The 22,273-nt window shown below is 42.5% G+C and overlaps 2 protein-coding genes across 2 annotated transcripts; both read left to right on the top strand.

Moving 5' to 3' along the window:
- Positions 1 to 85: 85 nt before the first annotated feature.
- Positions 86 to 1,264, top strand: LOC138912088 (uncharacterized). Its single transcript, XM_070211945.1, has one exon. It carries the CDS (start codon positions 86 to 88, stop codon positions 1,262 to 1,264), a length of 1,179 nt encoding a protein of 392 aa, XP_070068046.1.
- A 1,450-nt stretch (positions 1,265 to 2,714) lies between these two features.
- LOC138912087 (uncharacterized) lies at positions 2,715 to 3,911 on the top strand. Its single transcript, XM_070211944.1, has one exon. The coding sequence runs from the start codon at positions 2,715 to 2,717 to the stop codon at positions 3,909 to 3,911; it is 1,197 nt and encodes a 398-aa protein (XP_070068045.1).
- The last annotated feature ends 18,362 nt before the right edge of the window (positions 3,912 to 22,273 follow it).

Raw genomic sequence — 22,273 nt, 5'->3', positions numbered from 1 at the left:
TCAATCTCGGAAGGATTTCCAGTCGAAGCCAAATTGGTCTGCATCTAACAACGCCCATAACTCTTCATTTGCACTCACCAAAGCCATGTGTATTTTGTGCTCCAGCAGCGGACACAGACTCCTGGCATGCGACCAGTTTCGGAAATTGGATTCACAGCAACGTCTAGAAGTGGTAAAAAAGAATGGCCTGTGCGTCAACTGCCTTGGCAAAGGCCATAAGGTGTCGAATTGCCCGTCGAAAAATCGGTGCCGAAGCTGCCATCAGCCGCATCATACGCTACTGCACCACCACAGCTCTCTGCAGGCTGAGTCTCCACAACCATCGACTAGTTCGTCTCAACCGATCGCAGCTACGTATGCTCATTCGCAACCACAGCCTGGCGGATCAGTTGCCTATTCTCAACCACATTTCAGCGGAGCACCAACTTATGATAGTTCGCTGACGCATCCTATCGGAGCTGCAACCCATGCTCACGCGCAATCTGATGCAAAGGAAGGATCACAAGTTATTTTAGCCACAGCAATGGTGCTAGTTCAGAACTCACTTGGTTCCTACCGACTCGGGAGAGCACTTCTTGACTCGTGCTCCCAGGTCAATTTCATGACCGAGGCTTTTGCTCAAAAACTGAGGTTGCCGCGGGACAAGCATAGCATTCAAATTCGAAGCATTGGCGACTCGCATACACACATAAAGCATCGCACATCAGCGACAATAAAGTCTCGACTTTCGCCCTTCGAATTATCTCTCGACCTCTGTATAACGCCTACCATCGCATATCAACCGGATACACATATTGATATTTCGACCTGGAATCTTCCGCCCAATATGCCGTTAGCGGATGATCAATTTCATCTTTCCCGGAGCGTTGACATGCTGCTAGGCGCAGAGGCATTCTTCGATATTCTCGCAGTGGGCCAAGTCAAACTCGGATCCCATTTGCCGACTCTTCAAAAGACGCTATTCGGATGGGTAGTCGCAGGAAGCCATCGTTCAACTCAATCAAGGGAGTCCTATGCCTATCTAGCTCAAAGCCTATCCGCCATCGACACAAAGTTAACGCGTCTGTGGGAGGTGGAAACAATTGCAGCATCAGCTAAGCGACTCAAGCCCGAACACCAATTGTGTGAGGAGCACTTTAAGCAGACAGCGCGTTTAGAGGAAAATGGAAGGATCGTTGTGAAGTTGCCATTTATGGACTCTCCCAATCAGCTCGGTAGCTCCTTTGATGTAGCTCGTCGAAGATTCCTCAGCGTCGAACGGTGACTTCTCCGTTCACCGGAAACCTACACCCAATATAGGATGTTCATGAACGAGTACGAACAAATGGGCCACATGTCGCTCGTAACAAATCCTGACTTATCGGTCCCGCACTACTACATCCCTCATCATTGTGTGATGAAGCCAACGAGTGAGTCCACAAAACTACGAGTGGTCTTTGATGCGTCATGTAAGACGTCGAATCAACTCTCATTGAATGATATCTTACTGTGCGGCCCAACTATACAAGATGATCTGTTTCGGCTTCTGCTACGTTTTCGACTAGTACGCTATGCCCTAACCGCCGACATAGCGAAAATGTACAGGCAAGTAAATGTTGACATAAACGACCGCAAATTTCAGTACATTCTCTGGCGAGACTTTCCATACCTCGCTGTACGAAGTCTACATCATTTAGCAGATCTTCATGGCGCCGAATACCCCATTGGTGCTACGGCTATAAGGACTTCATTTTACGTCGACGATTTACTAACCGGAGCAGATGACCTACCGACTTTGCGAGTCGTGAAGGATCAAGTCACCAAAATACTAGAATGCAGTCAGTTTCCGCTCACTAAATGGCACTCAAACCACGCGGAATTTGTCGAGAGTCACACGAAGAAGGATCTCAACCCAATCACAGACGGCGTGACCAGTGCACTGGGAGTACAGTGGGATCAGACGTCAGACACATTACTATTTGCGTTCACTCCCAAAAACGTGCCCACAACAACCACAAAGCGTACAATACTTTCTGTCGCTTCCGCTCTATACGACCCACTTGGATTGCTGTCGCCGCTTATTATCGTCGCCAAGATCATTCTACAGAAACTTTGGCTCGCAAAACTGAGTTGGGATGAATCCGTACCGCAACACTTGTATATCGCTTGGACAAAATGTCTGCAATCCTTCAGAAGTTGTTCAACTCTTTCGGTTCCTCGCTATTGCGAGGAATCAGCTTCACGGATTTTGTGACGCTTCAATTCGGGCATATGGCTGCTCCATTTACCTGCGTACCGAATGCATCGATGGAACCATCGCTGTCCGACTCCTCACAGCTAAATCCAGAGTGGCTCCTGTGAAACGAAAGTCTCTCCCGAAATTGGAATTGTGCGGAGCGCATTTACTGGCGCAGTTGTATGCAAAGGTTCACCCACTACTTATGGACAAGCCGCATACAGCGTACTTTTGGTCAGACTCCCAAATTGTTTTACATTGGCTACAGGAACACTCTGTTACACTATCGACGTTCGTGGGAAATCGAGTATCTGAAATCCAAGATTCAACTTCGAATGGAGAGTGGAGATATGTACCAACATTGTTCAACCCAGCTGACATTGTGTCCAGGGGAGCAACTACGCCTGAACTCCGAGCCTCAATATGGTTTTCTGGTCCCTCGTTTCTATTGCAACATATGTCAAACTGGCCCACGTCTCCCAGTCACAAGAATCTTGACATGGAACTAGTCAATTCGGAGAAGCGAAAAAGCATTGTGAGTTCTAACCTAAAGTCGCACATTTCATGGATTTATGTACGGCATATTCGCAACTTTCACGCTGGACCAAAGGCGTTGGTGGCGCTCACTCGCTTGGAATTTTGGATCGTCAACGTCAGAGACTTAGCAAGGCGCGTCGTCCGATCCTGCGTTTCTTGTGTTCGCTACAAGCCGAAACTGCAAGAGCAATTAATGGGATCACTACCTGCTGAGCGACTGCTGCCGCAACAACCCTTTTCCAAGTGTGGCATAGATTTTTGCGGTCCAATCAACACTTATCTTCGCATACGTGGAAAGGGTCCTGTAAAGTCCTACCTGGCAGTCTTCATCTGCATGGCATCAAAGGCTGTACATATAGAAGTCGTGTCAGAACTATCGACTAGTGCATTTCTCGCTGCTCTCAAGCGAATGATTGCTCGACGCGCATTGCCATCAGACATCTACTGTGACAATGCTACCAACTTTACAGGCGCTGCTAATCATCTCCACGAACTGAAGAAATTTATGTTCGACCGAGCCACGCAAGATGCCATTTATTCATTTTGTTCCTCTGACTTTATTAACTTTCATTTTATTCCTCCTAGGGCACCACATTTCGGCGGCCTTTGGGAAGCGGCGGTGAAAAGCGCAAAGGGATTGCTCAGCAGAACACCTATGAATACACGGCTGACATTCGAAGAGCTCACCACAGTGGCGGCTGAAGTTGAGGCCATTCTTAATTCACGCCCGCTCACACCATTATCGTCTGATCCGAGTGATTATGGAGCAATTACTCCGGGTCACCTATTAATTGGAAAATCGCTGCGCGCTTTACCAGAGCGCCAAATCAACACTGTCAACTTTACCAATCTTCAGCATTTTGATGTCGTGACAGCCATCAAACAAGAGTTCTGTCGCCGCTGGTCATCGGAATACATCAACGAACTGCGAGCCCGCACCAAATGGTCTCAGTCTACAACAAACATCAACGTTGAATCTTTGGTCATCATACACGATGATAATCGCCCCCCACAACATTGGAAATTCGGCCGTATCGAAGCCGTGGTAGCGGGCAAGGATGGGCTGGTTCGAGTTGCTCATCTTCGAACTCCTACTGGCTACTGTTCTAGGCCAGTTCACAAGCTGGCATTGATTCCAACATCTGACCTGAAGGACTAAGAAGTGTTGAAAGCAGATCCTTTCAAGGGTGCCGGGATGTTCGGTCAAACTGCGTTTTTCCCTGTATATTTTTATCTGTATGAATCTGTATGAATTCCAGAGTCTGTGCACTCTGTTATCTAGTATGTTAACTCAACTATGTTAACTCAACTGAAGCTGTCAATAAAGTAGTACGAAAAAGAGAGCGAACCGGAGAACATCTTTTACTAGCAAGTCTACCAATTTTCACACTGCCCAGATCCTAGTTTCATGTCGCCACAAAAACGCTTGTGGATGCAACACGTATTTAAGGAGAATCGACCCTCCTTTAAATATTTTTGCGTTCGCTCTATACTCTTCATATATCCATCTCGTTGGTTTTTCAACCCTTCGATGTCCTTGTTGTTACTTTCTGATTTTGGCTTTTTTTTTTTTTGGTATCGAAGAGTTTATAATTTAATTTAATTTATTTATTTATTTATTATTTTTTTAATTGTATTTATGTAAATGTATACAAAAATTTGTTTTTAAATTTATGAAATTTAAAAATAATAACTAACGAAAGGAATAAGCTGAACGCAAGCAGTGTAGGGGAGTTATTTAAATGAATTTAGGAATTAATTTAAGGAATCCTAATTTACTATAATAATTCAATAATTATAATATGCCGAGCGCACGTCGTGTAGGGGAGCACACGCCAAGCTCAAACACCAAAAAACGAACAAGCGTTTGGGCAACGGCAACGCTTGCACCGTTCCAGCGATCGAAAACGAAAACGACGAAAACGTGTGTGTGTATGTGTACGGGTGGCGGTGCTCAACGTAATGCTAACGGAGAATGATGCACTGACCGATAACTAAGGGCAACGAATATATAAACCTGACGCCTAAAAGCGCGGGAAATGGCGAAAAGCGAGGGAAATTTGAGGAAAATTCGCGGCCAAAAATTTGCCGGGAATTTAATTCTCGAATTACAAATTTTCACACTTCCGAACTTTAACCCTTTTAATTTTTGCAAAGCTATAATTGGTGTTCGCTACGACGAGAAATGGGGGAATTTTATTCTTTGAACAACCAGGATGCCGACAAATATTTATTTGATTTTGGTCCAAAGCGATTCACTTATGTATTTATAATTCGAAATATGTATAATTGTATGGATGTATGTATGTATCAGAATTATAATCGTTCGTGCATGCAAGTTTTATTTATTTCTTGGTTAGAATGCTCGCTGTCTACCGAATTTTTCACACGAATGCAAAAAGTTGAAAGATGGGCCAAAACACAATTTACAAAACGAAACAGATTAACTTTCAACTTTTAGCACTCTATACCTGGTGGGACGATTCACATCCGTCGGTAACTTCCCTCTTCGAATCCATATGCCTTTCTTCCTGTGCGTATGGGATTACAGCGGTGAATTTGGCGATAACGGCGGTTGAGAACTGCAGCGGCCAAAATTTTCCAGCCGTAGCAAAGGCGTATTTCAGTGGGCAGCAACTGACGAATTTCAGCGGCAACAACAATTTCACTGGCCCAGAAATTAAATTGGCGGCAGCAACCACGAAGTAAATCGGCAGCAACAGGCGAAAAGCAGCGGCAACAACAACTACACAGGTCCAGCTAACGGCGATTGAGAACAGCAGCGGCAATGGAAATCGAAGAAACTGCAGCTTCCAAACTTCCAACAATTTTATTTGGCGGCAACAATTGGATTTGGCGGCAGCAACGACGAATTAAATCGGCAGCAACAAATCACTTTAATGTTTAAAAAAGGGGCCGGCGCGATTTATTTGATTAATTTGTTTGTTTCACCAAAAAAAAATAACAACTCGAGTTCCACTGCTAATCACGTCGGGGTCACCATGAAAATTTAATACTATTTTGTATTAAAACGCGAAAACTTGTGATTGCAGGGAAATTTGATATTTTATTTTTGGCGATGACGAAAGGGAGTTTGCGCAATGAGATTCATATAACAACTAACTCTTTAATTTCAATATATAGACGCATATAACGAAAGGGGCGAGAGACGGGGCGAACTCGCGAGCGCGATTAAAGCTTTATTGCGCTCCCGCTCCCGCCTTACACTATTCAACATATTTCATTATAAAAGCGCAAAGTGCGCAAACAGAGTCTCTTTTTGACTTTATTCTTAACTCGAACCTATTTTTATGCAATAGGGGAAATGTCCCCACCTTCATAACCAAAGCGTGCCAAACGATCATAGATCTAACGTTGGTATCAGATTCACTAGTAAGTGCAGTTAGAAACTGGTTCGTCTCCGACCAGCACTCTTACTCAGACCATAGATTCATTGAAACAATATTGTCCCTTGATTCACCCTCGCCGGTCAGCTTCGCGAACCCCAGAAGGGCTGACTGGCCTATGTACAAAGAAGTTCTGACGAATATCCTTCCCACGGAACCGCCAGAAAGCACAACAGATCCACATGAGTTGGATATAACAGTAGACATTTTCACAAATGCTTGCAACTCGGCTTTCAAAGTTGTATGCCCAATAGGGAAACCAAGAGGGAAGAAAAAACCCCCCTGGTGGACGCAACAACTATCAATCCTTAGATCCAGCTGCAGAGGCCTGTTTAACAGAGCAAAGGCAGGAAACGAGGAAACGAACTGGCAATGCTACAAGCGCGAATTAACCTCGTACAAAAAGGCCCTTAGAAGAGCGAAACGAGCCGCATGCCACACTTTCTGCTCTGACATAGAAGAAACGACTGATGCTGCAAGGCTCAGAAAATACTCTCCAAGACAGCCGCGCCCCTAGGCTATCTACAGAAAGCGAATGGATCCTGGTCGGACTCTAGCAACGAGTCCCTGGACCTACTTCTAGACGCTCACTTCCCAGGAAGCCAACTAACTGGACGTCCTCCAGAAAGAATTGGCGGAGAAGGGATCAATCTAGATCTCCTCATATCAGACCGCAACATTAAATGGGCCATTCAGAGCTTCAAACCATACAAATCGCCGGGACCAGACGGAATAACACCAGCACATATCCAACAAGCTGGTCAGGTAGCTATAAATTGGCTTAGTAAAATCTTCCGCACCATTTTGGCGGTAGGAGAGCTACCAACCAAATGGCGGGAAACGAAAGTGGTCTTCATTCCCAAGGCAGGAAAGGCCACCCACACCACAGCAAAGGACTTCAGGCCAATAAGCCTGACATCCTTCCTGCTTAAAAGCTTCGAGGGCTGTTAAGCCTACACCTGAGAGCCACCATAAACCCGGCACAACTGTCCGAGGCACAACACGCCTACACCAAGGGTAAGTCAACCGAATCGGCGCTACATGTCGTGGTAAGTAGCATCGAGAAATCACTCAACAATAAGGAGTACACACTGATCGCATTCCTAGACATAGAGGGAGCCTTCAACAACGTACTACCAACAGCCATAACAGATTCACTCACAGAACTAGGTGTTGAGGCACAACTAGTGGGGCTGATCCATAAACTGTTGATAAGCAGAATGGTTACGGCCGCACTAGGGGCCTCAACTCAAACTAGACTAGTGAACAGAGGAACCCCACAAGGGGGCGTTTTATCCCCCCTTCTGTGGAATATCGCAGTAAATAAACTACTGCGAATTCTGGAAGGAGGAGGATGCAAAGTGGTGGCATACGCAGACGATGTCGCCATCATATTTAATGGTAAGTATCCACAAACACTCTGCGATCTTATGACCGCAAAGCTAAAAATACTATCGGAATGGACGATAAAAAACGGACTCGGGGTAATTCCCTCAAAAACGGAGCTTGTTCTTTTTACGAATAAGTACAAGATCCTACAACTCAACCCACCCATATTAAATAACTGCAATCTCTCTTTTAGCGAACACGCCAGATACCTGGGGTTGGTATTAGATAAGCGCCTTAAATGGGGCTTAAACAACCAAGAGAGAACCAAAAAGGCAACCATTGCACTTTACTCCTGTAAAAAAGCAATTGGGCTAAGATGGGGCATGTCACCCAAAATTGTAAACTGAATCTACACAGCGGTAGTCAAGCCAATCCTCCTATACGGGGTGGCTTTATGGTGGACCGCTCTACAAAAGTACAGCGAATGGCGGCCCTGTGTTTTAGTGGAGCCCTTAAAACTACCCCAAACGAAGCGCTGAATGCGATCCTGAACCTTCCGAGCCTGGACTTAGCAGGCATGGAAAGGGCCAAATCGACAGCCATTCGTTTGAGGGATACTGGGCAATGGAAAGCCCAATTTTACGGTCATGCCAATATACTTCAGCATGATAAGTCGATTCCGAAGAAAACGGACCTTTGCATAGGTACATGAGTACACACACACACCCTTCGAGGCCCTGATCCCAGATAGGGAGAAATGGCAGCAGGGCAGACCAGGCTCGCCAGACGCAATCTGCTTCTACACAGATGGGTCAAAATTGGACGGGCACGTTGGCGGAGGGGTATACTCCGAACAATTAGACATCAGAAAGTCATTCAGACTCCCGGACCACTGTAACGTCTTCCAAGCGGAGGTACACGCTATAAAGAAGGCACTCGACTGCTTAGGGAACACCAGCCTAAGTAGACACCTTAATATATGTAGTGATAGCCAAGCGGCTATTAAATCAATCTACTCGACAAACACCAACTCACGAACAATAGCAGACTGTCGCAAATCTCTCCACGAGATGGCTAGTCAATTTACTACAAGCCTGATATGGGTTCCGGGTCACCGGGACATCGTAGGCAACTGCATAGCGGATGAGTTAGCTAGGCAGGGCACCATCATGCCTCTCCTTCCAGAAAAGGAGAGTGTCGGTATGCCCATGGCAACTTGCAAGCTAAACATTATAAATCAATTTATTAAAATAGCCAACACTAATTGGCAGAATGCACCAAAGTGCCGTATCACTCATGGCCGATGATTAACAATACAAGAACGTCAGCACTACTCAAACTCAGCCGCACAGAGTGTGGTATGTTAGTTAGGGCCCTTACAGGCCACTGGCTAGTCGGCACACATGCCGGCAGGCTAAAAGGCCCGAAAAATGACATTTGTAGGAGCTGCAGGGATGAGGAAGAAGAAGAAACGGTGGAACACCTTCTCTGCTTCTGCCCAGCCCTTTGCAGACTTCGACTGAAGCACTTAGGATACCCCTTTCCTAACGATCTGACCGAAATATCGGAGATCAAGCTTAAGGACTTAAACTCCTTTGTAAAATCTTCAGGGTGGAAGACATGATAATCATCCGGAAATGCTCTCTAGGCTGCTAGGACGAGACATAAGAGACAGGGGATCCCGAAAAAAGGGAAAAAACTACATCATACGGTATCACAACGGACCCACAGAGGTCTAAGTGTGCCAGACGATAGTCTGTCTGCCGTTCGTACCTAACCTAACCTAACCTGGGGAGTTGATTAAGGATGCTGAATCTCCAAAAAATTTAAATGCAGTTATTTGCGGGTATGCCAAAAGATTATGAACATCACATTTTTAAACCATTTTAACAACATTTATAACAGAGAAATGACAAAAGAAAGAATTTAAAAAAAAAACAAATCGAATTTTGGGGCACTTTGGGGACTTTTTTATTCTACAAAGTACCCCTTACGCGGCTCCTAATTATTTTAGTAATTACTGTGATTTTTCTGGATTTTTAAGTCAATCCGTTCTGGGTGGAATTTGCTACTGACCGTTTTTTTAATAAAGACAAATATTGATTTAGATTGTGTGCATAAGTTAACAGATGGACCAAACAGAAACAAACAGATTCCTTTTTCGACACAAATCCTTACACTAATTTCATTCAAAGCATTAGTATTTTGTCCAGAACATATTATTTAAATATAGAATGTCATACTGCGTTGAGCATGTAATTAAATTCCCAATCCATTGCCATTAAAGCCTAGAAACATTATTTGAAAAAAAATTTCTTTAAAAAAAAATTGATAGGATACGAATTTGATTAAATTTACATGTTACAAATATTAAACTCTTTTTCAATTTCGGAGAGTTTTGACAATTGCTGTCTCGCTCTTACCCAGATAAATTTATGCATTTTTTTGTATGAATTAAGAGTGCAAAAATATGAATTTCAAAGCAGTACTTTATCAAAAACAAAGCAAAAAACTGCCAAAATATAGATTACCACGCCGCGTTAAGTTTGTAATCCAATTCCAAATCGATTAGCGTTTAAATCTGGAAAAAAAACTTGTATTCTTAAAAAAAATTGCTATAAGTTTTACATAGTATTAATGATAAGGACGGCAGGTATGCGGGGAAGCCGTGAATCTAATTGGTTAAACATTTGAGTTTGTTTAAACAATATGAGGCACGTGTAATAAAGAGCAAGAGAATCAATTGGTTTGAATATTTAATGTTCTTTTAACATTATCAATGCTATTTGAATTTTAGTTCACAAAAATCGTTTACAAAATGTCTTATGTAAGTATGTTGTGGAAATGTAAATGAAATATTCTTTTAGCAAAAGGATATCAGTATTGTCTTGAATTTGAATTTGATCGAATCTCAATTCCTTAGTCAGCTGCAATGCACACACACAAACGTACACACGCATATATCGGTTCGAATTTACGACGGTAGGACAAATAGAGGTAAAGACAAAGGATCGTATTGTCACCCAACCCCACCGCCAGGCGGCCTCTTTCAAAAAAAGGGGCTCTGGGGACCGGATAGGGGCGGTAAAACCCCCATCGAGCGCCGAAAGGAAATTCTCGGCCACCGAGGGAGTCTCTACCAGAAAATTCACCGAACGGCAGTTGACGGCACAGGCGATCGTTAAGAGGCCTACCGATGGACGCCTCGGCGGAAGTCGGCAGCCTCACGGGGTTCGACAAACGGCCCAAAGTCCGTCGAACGCCCCCGGTTATGGCTGGGGAAATGTTCCCCTTTGAGCGGACCGGAGAAAGTGAGACGCCAAAAAGGGGCAGAGAGACCATGAGCCCGGCAAGCCCAGAGAAGCAGGCCAAGAGGACCAAGCGCCAAAAACTCCAAAGGGAGCTGGTGAAGGATTTGGAAAGTCTCATAGACGGACTGATCGCGGTATGCATCGAGAAGAAGCCGGCGGTGCGCCACATAAACCAGAGCATGAAGGATACCCTGATGAGCATCAAGGAGATCCAGATAGAGCTCAGCGAGCAAATGGAGGAATCGGAGGTATTAATAAGGCGCACCGCGACGCAGACAACGCCAGGCCTAGCTTCTTACAGCCAAGTGGCTAGAGAGGCAAACACCCGCGGGCCAGAGCCAGAAAAGTACCTCCCGGGGTGGAACAAGGTTCGGACAAGGACGTCGGATCAGAAGGCGCCGAAGAAGAAAAACGATAAGCCGAGCAAGAGGGCTCGCCCTGACGCCCTTATCATAAAGGGAACTGAAGGACACTCCTACAGCGAAATCATCAACTTGGTAACGAGGAGAGAGGACAACAAGCTGGAAGACGTGCGAAAAAACGTTCGCCGCATCAAGCGCACAGCAAAGGGTGACCTCCTCCTGGAACTGGATGGTGCGTCAAGGGACGACACCCAGTACATCAAGGAAAGCATAGGCAACGTCCTCGGCGATCGTGCCTGCGTCCGGACAGTAGTGGAAGAGGCCCACGTTGAAATCCGCGACCTAGACGAGCTGACCACCAAGGAGGAGGTAGCAGCAGCCGTTCACGGGCTAACGGGCCACCAAGTGGACGCTTCCATCGTCAAAGCGCTTCGCCCAGCTTACGCGGGCTCAAAAATGGCGGTGCTCGCACTTGCGCCTCAAATAGCCGCAAAACTCCTCTCAGAAGGGAGGGTAAAGGTGGGCTGATCGAATTGCCGGGTCCGAGAAAGGGCATCCGAACGGCGGTGCTACAAGTGCCTTGAATTTGGGCATATTGCTCTCCGTTGCAAGAGCGGAGTAGACCGCAGCGACTGATGCCTGAAGTGCGGGCAACCCGGGCATAAGGTCGCAGACTGCTCGCAGGAACCAAAATGCTTCCTATGCGACCGAGCAAAGAAGGCAGACGTGAAGCACATAGCGGGCAGCAGGAGATGTCCTATGAGCAAAAAATCGTCGGAGAAGTGAAAATCATCCAGATTAACATAAACCACTGCGAAGCCGCGCATGACCTGCTCAGCCAGACCGTGCGTGAAATCCAAGCGGACGTAGCGCTAATCAGTGAGCCGTATAAAAAGACCCCCGGGCCAAACTACATATTGGATTCTGACGATCGGCTCATCCCGACCCCAACAAGTGCGCGTCGGATCCTACTTCATCCGGGCTACACCCAGAAAAAAATATGGACTTAAAACCCAAAAAATGGACTTAAACTAAGGTAATATGGACTAATTTTGGACCTAAGGAATCTTAGACTTGATTTAAGTCCTAACACACTGACTTGTTTTAAGGCCATGATGGTCTTAAAAAAAGTCCATATTACCCAAAAACTTAAGCATTTAGATATTCATTTAAACTTACAAAGCAGTTAGCCACTCGAAAATTTAATAAGGGCGTAGCCCAGAGGAAACTATGCCAGCTCCCGGTTATTTTGAACCGGGTTCGAGTCCAGTACAAGACATGTTTTATTTTTTTTTTACATTTATTTTTTAATTTTATTATTGTATTTATTTTTTATTGTTATTAGTAAATGAATTTTACAACTGAAAAAACTTTCAACTCATTTGCACCAGTGGGATTCGAACCGGGGTCCTCTCGCTTCAGGGGCAGACACCTTACCAGTCACACCATCAGACACTGTTAAGTACATGTGTCTAAGCGACACATAAAGTCATTTTTAAAATTTTTTATTAGATAAAAATTATTAAAATATTATGTGTACTCTCTCTTACTAAGCTAACATCTCATATGGATAAGATAAACATTGTTAATTTAACAGCATAGTTAACATATTTTTTATATACAGTTGTGATAGATGAAAAAATCGGTTTTTTTTATAGCATATTCTTGAAGTATATACTGTTGAGAATACTCTTACAAAAATTCAGAACGATCGGAGCATTAGAACCGAAGTTGTAGCTATTTATAGCGCACTACCACTACCTGCACATCGGCCGTTACAAACTTGAAACTTTAAACGCGATTATCTCAGAATCTTGTTTTTTCGAAATTATCTTTGCGGTGGACACGACTACTATAAAACTATTAATCCGATCGACACAAAATTGACCACTTATTTATTATAACAATAGCTAGTCCTTGAACGAAGGATTTAGAGCGTCTTTAATTGCATATTATTTTCCTTTTAGGGATACTTTTCCTAAAAATACATTAAAGCCAAATCATCAAACTTGGGGCTGTCCATACATTAAGTAATTAGCAAATGATTACTGCATGGCAAAAAAAACTAAATTTATAGTTTTATACGTTTTCGCTATATAAAAAATCAACACAATAAAATTAATTAAACATTTTCTTGAAAATATAAAAACGAATACATATATTATTGTTTATAGACTATTTTTTTTTAATATACTCATAAATGGGTAAAATTTTGATAAGTACCAAGATCGTAATTTCCTTCCGAATAATAAAAAATTATTTGTTTTATTTTTTGTTAAAAAAAAAGTTTTTTTGTGTTGTTTATGGGCATGTGTTATTTTTTAGGTAGTGGACTATATTTCACGATTTTAATTCCTTAAAATCTATGGCCTAAAATTGAACATTTATGGCCATTTTTACTATTTTTAAGTCCACAATGGCCTTAAATCACCATTTTAGGCAATGTAGTCCATGTTTCCTTAAATCTAGGAATTTTTTTTTTCTGAGTGTATGGTGAACGACCTATTCATTTATAGCTGCTACCTGCCACCACGCCACTCCCTCGCGGAATTCACATCAGTTCTGGACAAATTGGTTGACGATGCACGGGGAAAAAGAAATGTGGTCATCGCCGGGGACTTCAATGCATGGGCCGAGGAGTGGGGATCGGTCTACACGAACCACAGAGGGAAAACTCTGCTCGAAACCTTCGCGTCACTCGATGTAGCCCTATTAAACACTGGATCGGATCACAAAGACGCTCCAGGAGGACGCGTTCCACAGAGCATGGGGAGACCCGGGTATGGGCGAGAACGCGGAGAGCAGCGCTGAGAAGCTTATGGGAGCCATGGCGACGGCATGCAGAGCCAGCATGAGGGAAACGAGGAGTCACCACCGTAACCTAGAACCGCAGCCCGCAGCGATTGTCTGCGTGCGAGAAGACTGCATCAGAGGGCGAGAGGTCGCATAAACCTTGAGCTCAGGCGGCAGGAGTACGCCGAAAACCGCAGGATACTAAAGAGACTCATTTAGCAGTCAAAGAGGAAATGCTTCCTGGAACTCTGCGACGTAGCCGACCAGGATCCCTGGGTTTCAGCCTACAAAGTGGTGGTTAAAAAGATGAGCCAGGCAAAGCCCCTTGGCCCAGGAGAAGCCAACAGAACAAGGGAAATAGTACAACACCTGTTTCCATCGGTGCGTCCAGCTCCACAGCGCGAACGGGTAGCACCAGCAGCTACACCGCCGAGTATCGTCCAGCCGGATGAAATACGGAAGTTAGCCAGGGACACTCCCCTAGGAAAGGCTCCAGGACCGGACGGCATCCCGGACAGCGCAGTAAAGCTGGCTATGCTCGAGCACCCCGAAGCATTCGCTGACGCCTTTAACCTTTGCCTCTGGGAAAACACCTTCCCGAAGCGGTGGAAGATTCAGAAGCTAGTCCTGCTACCCAAGCCGAACAAGCCACCAGAGAACCCGTCGTCGTACAGACAGTGAAGGACATCGCTTCGAAGGCAATAGAAGGCACAAGATGGCGGGGAGGCAGGAGTACTGCCTAGTCGTGACCCTGGACGTTAGAAATGCATTCAATTCGGCGCGCTGGGATGTAGGATGTAGTAGGCATCGTACAGTCCTACTTCAGCGACCGCACCCTACTCTACGACACGGATAGAGGGACAATGGAGCACCAGATCACCTGTGGAGTACTTCAAGGATCCATCCTTGGACCGCTGCTCTGGAATGCGATGTACGACGAAGTTCTAAGGTTGGCACTGCCAGGGAGAACGAGCGTGGTAGGCTTTGCGGACGACATAGCAGTCGTAATCGTGGCCAAAACCATCCCAGAAGCGGAGCAACTCGGAAACGAAGCAGTGGCATCTATCGAAGAGTGGCTCTCGTCGGTAGGCCTCAGCATAGCGCACCACAAAACCGAGGCGGTCATCATATGCAGCTGCAAGGCGGTCGAGACAGCGTGCATCGAAGTTGGAGGCTCCTATGTACGCTCAGCAAGAGCAATACGCTACCTGGGAGTCATGATAGACACGAGACTGTCATTCAGGGAGCACCTGTTCGAAGCGAACAAAAAGGCCGCCAACGTCGCCAGAGCTCTGGCGCGTATAATGCTCAACACCAGAGGACCAAAACAAGGGCGCCGACTCCTCCTGCAGTCGGTAACTCGGTCAACAATGCTGTATGCCGCCCCTATATGGGCCGAAGCTGTTAACACGGAGTCATACTTAAAGGGCCTGGTATCCACCTACAGGCTATGCGCTTTGAGAGTCTGCCCCGGATTCCGCACGGTATCAGACGACGCAGCCCTGATGATCTCCGGAACGGTCCCCATAGACCTTCTGGCAATCGAGGCTAGGGAGATTCACGAAGAAGTCAAAGCGCTTGGAAGGCGATGCACTCCCCCACAGAGACGCGACATTAAAACTAGGGCGAGGGAAAGGAGCTTAGGAGCATGGCAGGCCCGCTGGCAGCAATCCACGAACGGACGCTGGACCTTCCACGTCATTCCCGACATTAAGAGGTGGATGCAAAGAGGTAAAGGAGAAGTAAACTTCTGGCTGACGCAGATCCTAAGCGGACATGGATGCTTCAGGAGCTACCTGGCCAGATTCGGTCACGACGACGACCACAGCTGCCCCCAATGTGGAGTGGAGGAGAGCGCCGAGCACGTGATCTTCACATGCCCACGGTTTGAGCGTGAAAGGGAAGAATTCCTAGGCGAGACCACGGACCCCGTTGCCCTGGGAGACCGCATGATCTCGGATGAAGAGTTCTGGGCCCAGTTGAGCAACTTTGCCGCCGTAGTCATGAAGACCCTACGGAAAATAGAGAGAGCTCGAGACGAAGTTCGACGAGGGACCTTACCAGAGTAAATCCTGACCCTGCGAAGCAAAGCCACACGGTAGTCCCGCAGGGATATCAGGAACCAAATTCTTCTAAATTCTTCTAAATTCTTCTATATTCTCTTTCTTACTCTACTTTCCATGTAAAAAACTCTGTACACACCACTCCCACATCTCTATAAACCCATTCCCCATAATAAACAGACTGATTAAAAAAAAAAAAAAAAAAAACACACTCATATATGTATCTAATGGCTGTGTGTGTAAAATACGCATTTTTTGGATATATTTATTTTGTGCGTGTGTGTGTACATAGCAGAGCAAATCATTGTTTGTTTTTGTTTTTTACAGATCCAAAGGTTGTCGATAACTCAACATTTGAAAACTAATAAATAGTTTGCTGATCGGGCTTTTGCATTTTAAAAAACAGAAGCAATTTTAAGAAAAATTTCGACTGTAAAATTTAGCTTAATGGGATTTCTGTAAGGTCTACCGATATTTTAAAATTTAACGTTTACTCAAGAAAAAGGCGCAAAAGAAAAGATTTGCGATATAATCGATTTTTTAACCGCGCATTTATAACGTGTTAGAGTGTTGGCTATGGTATTTCCATTTTCCCCTTGCGCGGTCACACTTAAAGTGCGACAGCAGGACATACATACATACATGCGCCAGCAGAACATACATACTAACATATGGGGAGGCCGTGACGTCACATCAGGTTAGCCAAATTTGAAAATATTGGGGAGTTGATTAAGGATGCTGAATCTCCAAAAAATTTAAATGCAGTTATTTGCAGGTATGTCAAAAGATTATGAACGTCACATTTTTAAACCATTTTAACAACATTTATAACAGAGAAATGACAAAAGAAAGAATTAAAAAAAAACAAATCGAATTTTGGGGCACTTTGGGTTCGTTTTTTATTCTACAAAGTACCCCTTACGCGGCTCCTAATTATTTTAGTAATTACTGTGATTTTTCTAGATTTTTAAGTCAATCAGAAACAAACAGATTCCTTTTTCGACACAAATCCTTACACTAATTTCATTCAAAACATTAGTATTTTGTCTAGAACATATTATTTAAACATAGAATGTCATACTGCGTTAAGCATGTAATTAAATTCCAAATCCATTGCCATTTAAGCCTAGAAACATTATTTGAAAAAAAATTTCTTTAAGAAAAAATAGATAGGATACGAATTTGATTAAATTTACATGCTAAAAATATTAAATTCTTTTTCAATTTCGGAGAGTTTTGACTATTGCTGTCTCGCTCTTACCCTGATAAATTTATGCCTTTTTTTGTATGAATTAAGAGTGCAACAAGAGAGAACGCTATAGTCGAGTGCCAAGACTATTAGATACCCTTTACTCAGCTACACAACTTAATACAAATATGTCTTCTTATATGTTTTTCGCCGCTCGATTTTTACCCAGGGATCTCTTTCTAGAAGAGGCTTTCTAGAACTTTCAATTCTGCCTAGCACATCTTCCGTCTCTCTCTAGCGCAGGTGAATGCACTTGTGAAAAACGTATACGAGCTAAAAGCGACAAAATGCGCGCCCCATTTCAAATAATTTAAAATTTGCATTAACATAATGTGAATTAGAGTGACCACAGAAAAAAGGGCAGATTTTTTCCAATGCCATTTCCTAGATGGCGCTAGTGTATATTGTATTGCGCCATCTACCGCCAGATATTGGTACTACTGGTCATGAAAGGCGGAAATGTAGGCGCTGGCCAGGTTTAAGCGTTTATTGGGTTTGTGGGCGTTAGAGTGGGCGTGGCAATTTTTTACATATATATCATACATATCAGTTACTATTTTCATAATAGCTTCAAAACTGTGGGCGTTAGAGGGGGCTTGTGGGCGTTAGAGGGGGCGTGGCACCTTTTTGAAACAAACTTGCGCTGCGTATGAGCTCCTAGAATCTGCAAGCAAAATGCCAATCTTCTAGCTTGTATAGTTTCCGAGATCTCAGCGTTCATACGGACAGACAGACAGACAGACAGACAGACAGACAGACGGACAGACAGACGGACATGGCTAGATCGACTCGGCTAGTGATCCTGATCAAGAATATGTATACTTTATGGGGTCGGAAACGCTTCCTTCTAGCTGTTACATACTTTTGCACGAATACATTATACCCTTTTTTCAAAGCAGTACTTTATCAAAAACAAAGCAAAAACTGCCAGAATATGGATTATCACGCCGCGTTAAGTTTGTAATTCAATTCCAAATCGATTAGCGTTTAAATCTGGAAAAAAACTTGTATTCTTAAAAAAAATTGCTAAAAGTTTTACATAGTATTAATAATAAGCAAGGCAGGTATGCGGGGAAGCCGTGAATCAAATTGTTTAAACATTTGAGTTTGTTTAAACAAAATGAGGCACGTGTAATAAAGAGCAAGAGAATCAATTGGTTTGAATATTTAATGTTCTTTTAATATTATCAATGCGAATTGAATTTTAGTTCACAAAAATCGTTTACAAAATGTCTTATGTAAGTATGTTGTGGAAATGTAAATGAAATATTCTTTTAGCAAAAGGATATCAGTATTGTCTTGAATTTGAATTTGATCGAATATCAATTCCTTAGTCAGCTGCAATGCACACACACAAACGTTTATTTTGTGCGTGTGTGTGTACATAGCAGAGCAAATCATTGTTTGTTTTTGTTTTTTACAGATCCAAAGTTTGTCGATAATTCAACATTTGAAAACTAATAAATAGTTTGCTGATCGGGCTTTTGCATTTTAAAAAACATTTTTAATCGATTTTTTAACCGCGCATTTAAAACGTGTTATGAGTGTTGGCTATGGTATTTTCATTTTCCATTTGCGCGGTCACACTTAAAGTGCGACAGCAGGACATTAGAGCTTGAAAATTATCGATGTCAGTATCGATATTATCGATACTTCTGATATTTTTCAAACATCGATGTTTATCTATAACATCGATGTTTTTCTGACGTTTTATTAGAGAGAAACGAACAGATTTCACTCTTTAATTTTGAGGACCAAATTAACTTTAAATACAAAATCACTTAAAGTAGGGACAAATTACCATACAAGAACCGCGGGTTCTTAGTATTTTATTCTTCTTTGGTCCTATAGATATTATGAAATACTCAAAAGTAGGCGAAAAGAGCATAGGTTATGGCAAAAAATGGCAAATAAAAGAACCGCAAGTTCTTGGGAAAAGGAGGAACTTTGGTTTTTTTTAGTACCAATCTTGGTTGCAGCTACCGACCTTCTGTCCGCTATTAAAAAATCTAAAGAAACCGCGAATTCATAGCCTTTGATAACAATTGGTCGCTTTTCGAAGATCGTTTGAGCGAGTTGGACTCAATAATCCAAAAAAGAACAACCGCGAATTCTTCAGAAGAGAAGGAATTTTTACTTCTTTATGGTAATTGATACTAATTAAAGTTGGCGTAAATAACCATAGGTTGTGGCATAAAATCGAAAATGAAACAACCGCGATTTCTTGGGGAGAGTTGGAACTCTCGTCCTTTTAATATCAACAACAAACAAAACGAAGACCGTTTGAGCAATTTTGGCAAAGGATCAAAAAAAAAAGCAACCGGGAATTCTTCAGAAGAGGTGGAATTTGTTATTCTTTAGTACCAAAAAATGGGATGGAACAAAGGTTTGTTCTATTATTTTACATAAGTATTTCCTCATAAGATATTTAAAAAAAATTCTTAAAAAGTCGTGAATGTCTTTGACTAAGAATTGGTGTCTTTCTAGACATGTGACGCAACTCAACTCAATGATCAAAATTAAATAAACCACGAGTTCTTAAGAGGAGGATCCTTTAGTTTGAAATTGCATTTTAATAATGAAAATCGGAAATTAAAATTAAATAAATAAACCGAAAATTTTTGTTTAATAATAATATTAATAATAATGCAAGTGTATTATGCATGTATATAATAATAATACGTGCTATCAACAGAATTATAAAACTGTTTTTAATTTGTCTTTGCTTTCCTTGAAAACATCGATATTATCGATACGATAATGATAAAGTATCGAAAATATCGATACTGTCATTTATCGATAATTTTCAAGCTCTAGTGTTCTACCGTTTCGTTAAATTTTTCGATGCAGCATGCCCCTGCTCAACTCGTAAGTTTTAAGTAGTTCTTCCTCCAACTCATCATTTCGTAATTTTTCAATTATTTCCGATACTTCTGGGTCGCGTTGCTGCTCAGCAAGTAACCAATTGTCAGAGACCTCCGTCAGATTAACTCGCTTTTCAACTACCTTTTCTAGTGGAAGTGGATTACGGCTTAAAAAATCTGCATGTGAGGACATACATACATACATGCGCCAGCAGAACATACATACAAACATATGGGGAGGCCGTGACGTCACATCAGGTTAGCCAAAAATCTCCAAAAAATTTAAATGCAGTTATTTGCGGGTATGCCAAAAGATTATGAACATCACATTTTTAAACCATTTTAACAACATTTATAACAGAGAAATGACAAAAGAAAGAATTAAAAAAAAAAACAAATCGAATTTTGGGGCACTTTGGGGTCGTTTTTATACCCGTTACTCGTAGAGTAAAAGGCTATATTAGATTCATGCAAAAGTATGTAACAGCTAGAAGAAAGCGTTTCCGAAACCATAAAGTATATATATTCTTGATCAGGGGCACTAGCCGAGTGGATCTAGCCATGTCCGTCTGTCCGTCTCTCCGTCTGTCCGTCTGTATAAACGCTGAGATCTCAGAAACTACAAAAGCTAGAAGGTTGAGATTTCCCACACATATTCTTTGGCTTCCTACGCAGCGCAAGTTTATTTTAGCCGAGCGCCACGCCCCCTCTAACGCCCACAATCGCCCACTAACGATTTTAAAATGGGTCCTGCGCCCACATCTTTAAAGATTTCCGAGAAGCATAAATGCAATTTTGTTGTGTATATTTATACCTATCGAAATGTACAAGACATTTTTCAAATCGGACCATTCATTGAAAAGTTATGCGCAATCAAAATTTATATATCTATCTCCCTCGCACTATCCAGTACAGCGTTCGCACTCCCTTTAGCTGAGTGACGGGTATTAGATAGTCGGAACACCAACCCGACTGTAGCGTTCTCTCTTGTTTATTCTACAAAGTACCCCTTACGCGGCTCCTAATTATTTTTGTAATTACTGTGATTTTTCTAGATTTTTATGTCAATCCGTTCTGGGTGGAATTTGCTACTGACCGTTTTTTAATAAAGACAAATATTTATTTAGATAAGGATGGCAGGTGGGCGGGGAAGCCGTGAATCAAATTGTTTAAACATTTGAATTTATTTAAACAATATGAGGCACGTGTAATAAAGAGCAAGAGAATCAATTGGTTTGAATATTTAATGTTCTTTTAATATTATCAATGCGAATTGAATTTTAGTTCACAAAAATCGTTTACAAAATGTCTTATGTAAGTATGTTGTGGAAATGTAAATGAAATATTCTTTTAGCAAAAGGATATCAGTATTGTCTTGAATTTGAATTTGATCGAATATCAATTCCTTAGTCAGCTGCAATGCACACACACAAACGTTTATTTTGTGCGTGTGTGTGTACATAGCAGAGCAAATCATTGTTTGTTTTTGTTTTTTACAGATCCAAAGTTTGTCGATAATTCAACATTTGAAAACTAATAAATAGTTTGCTGATCGGGCTTTTGCATTTTAAAAAACATTTTTAATCGATTTTTTAACCGCGCATTTAAAACGTGTTATGAGTGTTGGCTATGGTATTTTCATTTTCCATTTGCGCGGTCACACTTAAAGTGCGACAGCAGGACATTAGAGCTTGAAAATTATCGATGTCAGTATCGATATTATCGATACTTCTGATATTTTTCAAACATCGATGTTTATCTATAACATCGATGTTTTTCTGACGTTTTATTAGAGAGAAACGAACAGATTTCACTCTTTAATTTTGAGGACCAAATTAACTTTAAATACAAAATCACTTAAAGTAGGGACAAATTACCATACAAGAACCGCGGGTTCTTAGTATTTTATTCTTCTTTGGTCCTATAGATATTATGAAATACTCAAAAGTAGGCGAAAAGAGCATAGGTTATGGCAAAAAATGGCAAATAAAAGAACCGCAAGTTCTTGGGAAAAGGAGGAACTTTGGTTTTTTTTAGTACCAATCTTGGTTGCAGCTACCGACCTTCTGTCCGCTATTAAAAAATCTAAAGAAACCGCGAATTCATAGCCTTTGATAACAATTGGTCGCTTTTCGAAGATCGT

Source organism: Drosophila takahashii, chromosome 2R (genome assembly GCF_030179915.1).
Source record: "Drosophila takahashii strain IR98-3 E-12201 chromosome 2R, DtakHiC1v2, whole genome shotgun sequence".
Classification (NCBI taxonomy): Eukaryota; Metazoa; Arthropoda; class Insecta; order Diptera; family Drosophilidae; genus Drosophila; species Drosophila takahashii.
Note: the sequence above shows the minus strand (reverse complement) of the source record. Positions and strands in the feature narration are given on the sequence as shown.

Bases quoted from the DNA above. Each gene is read 5' to 3' on its own strand.
- LOC138912088 (XM_070211945.1), top strand. From the start codon at position 86: ATGTGTATTTTGTGCTCCAGCAGCGGACACAGACTCCTGGCATGCGAC.
- LOC138912087 (XM_070211944.1), top strand. From the start codon at position 2,715: ATGGAACTAGTCAATTCGGAGAAGCGAAAAAGCATTGTGAGTTCTAAC.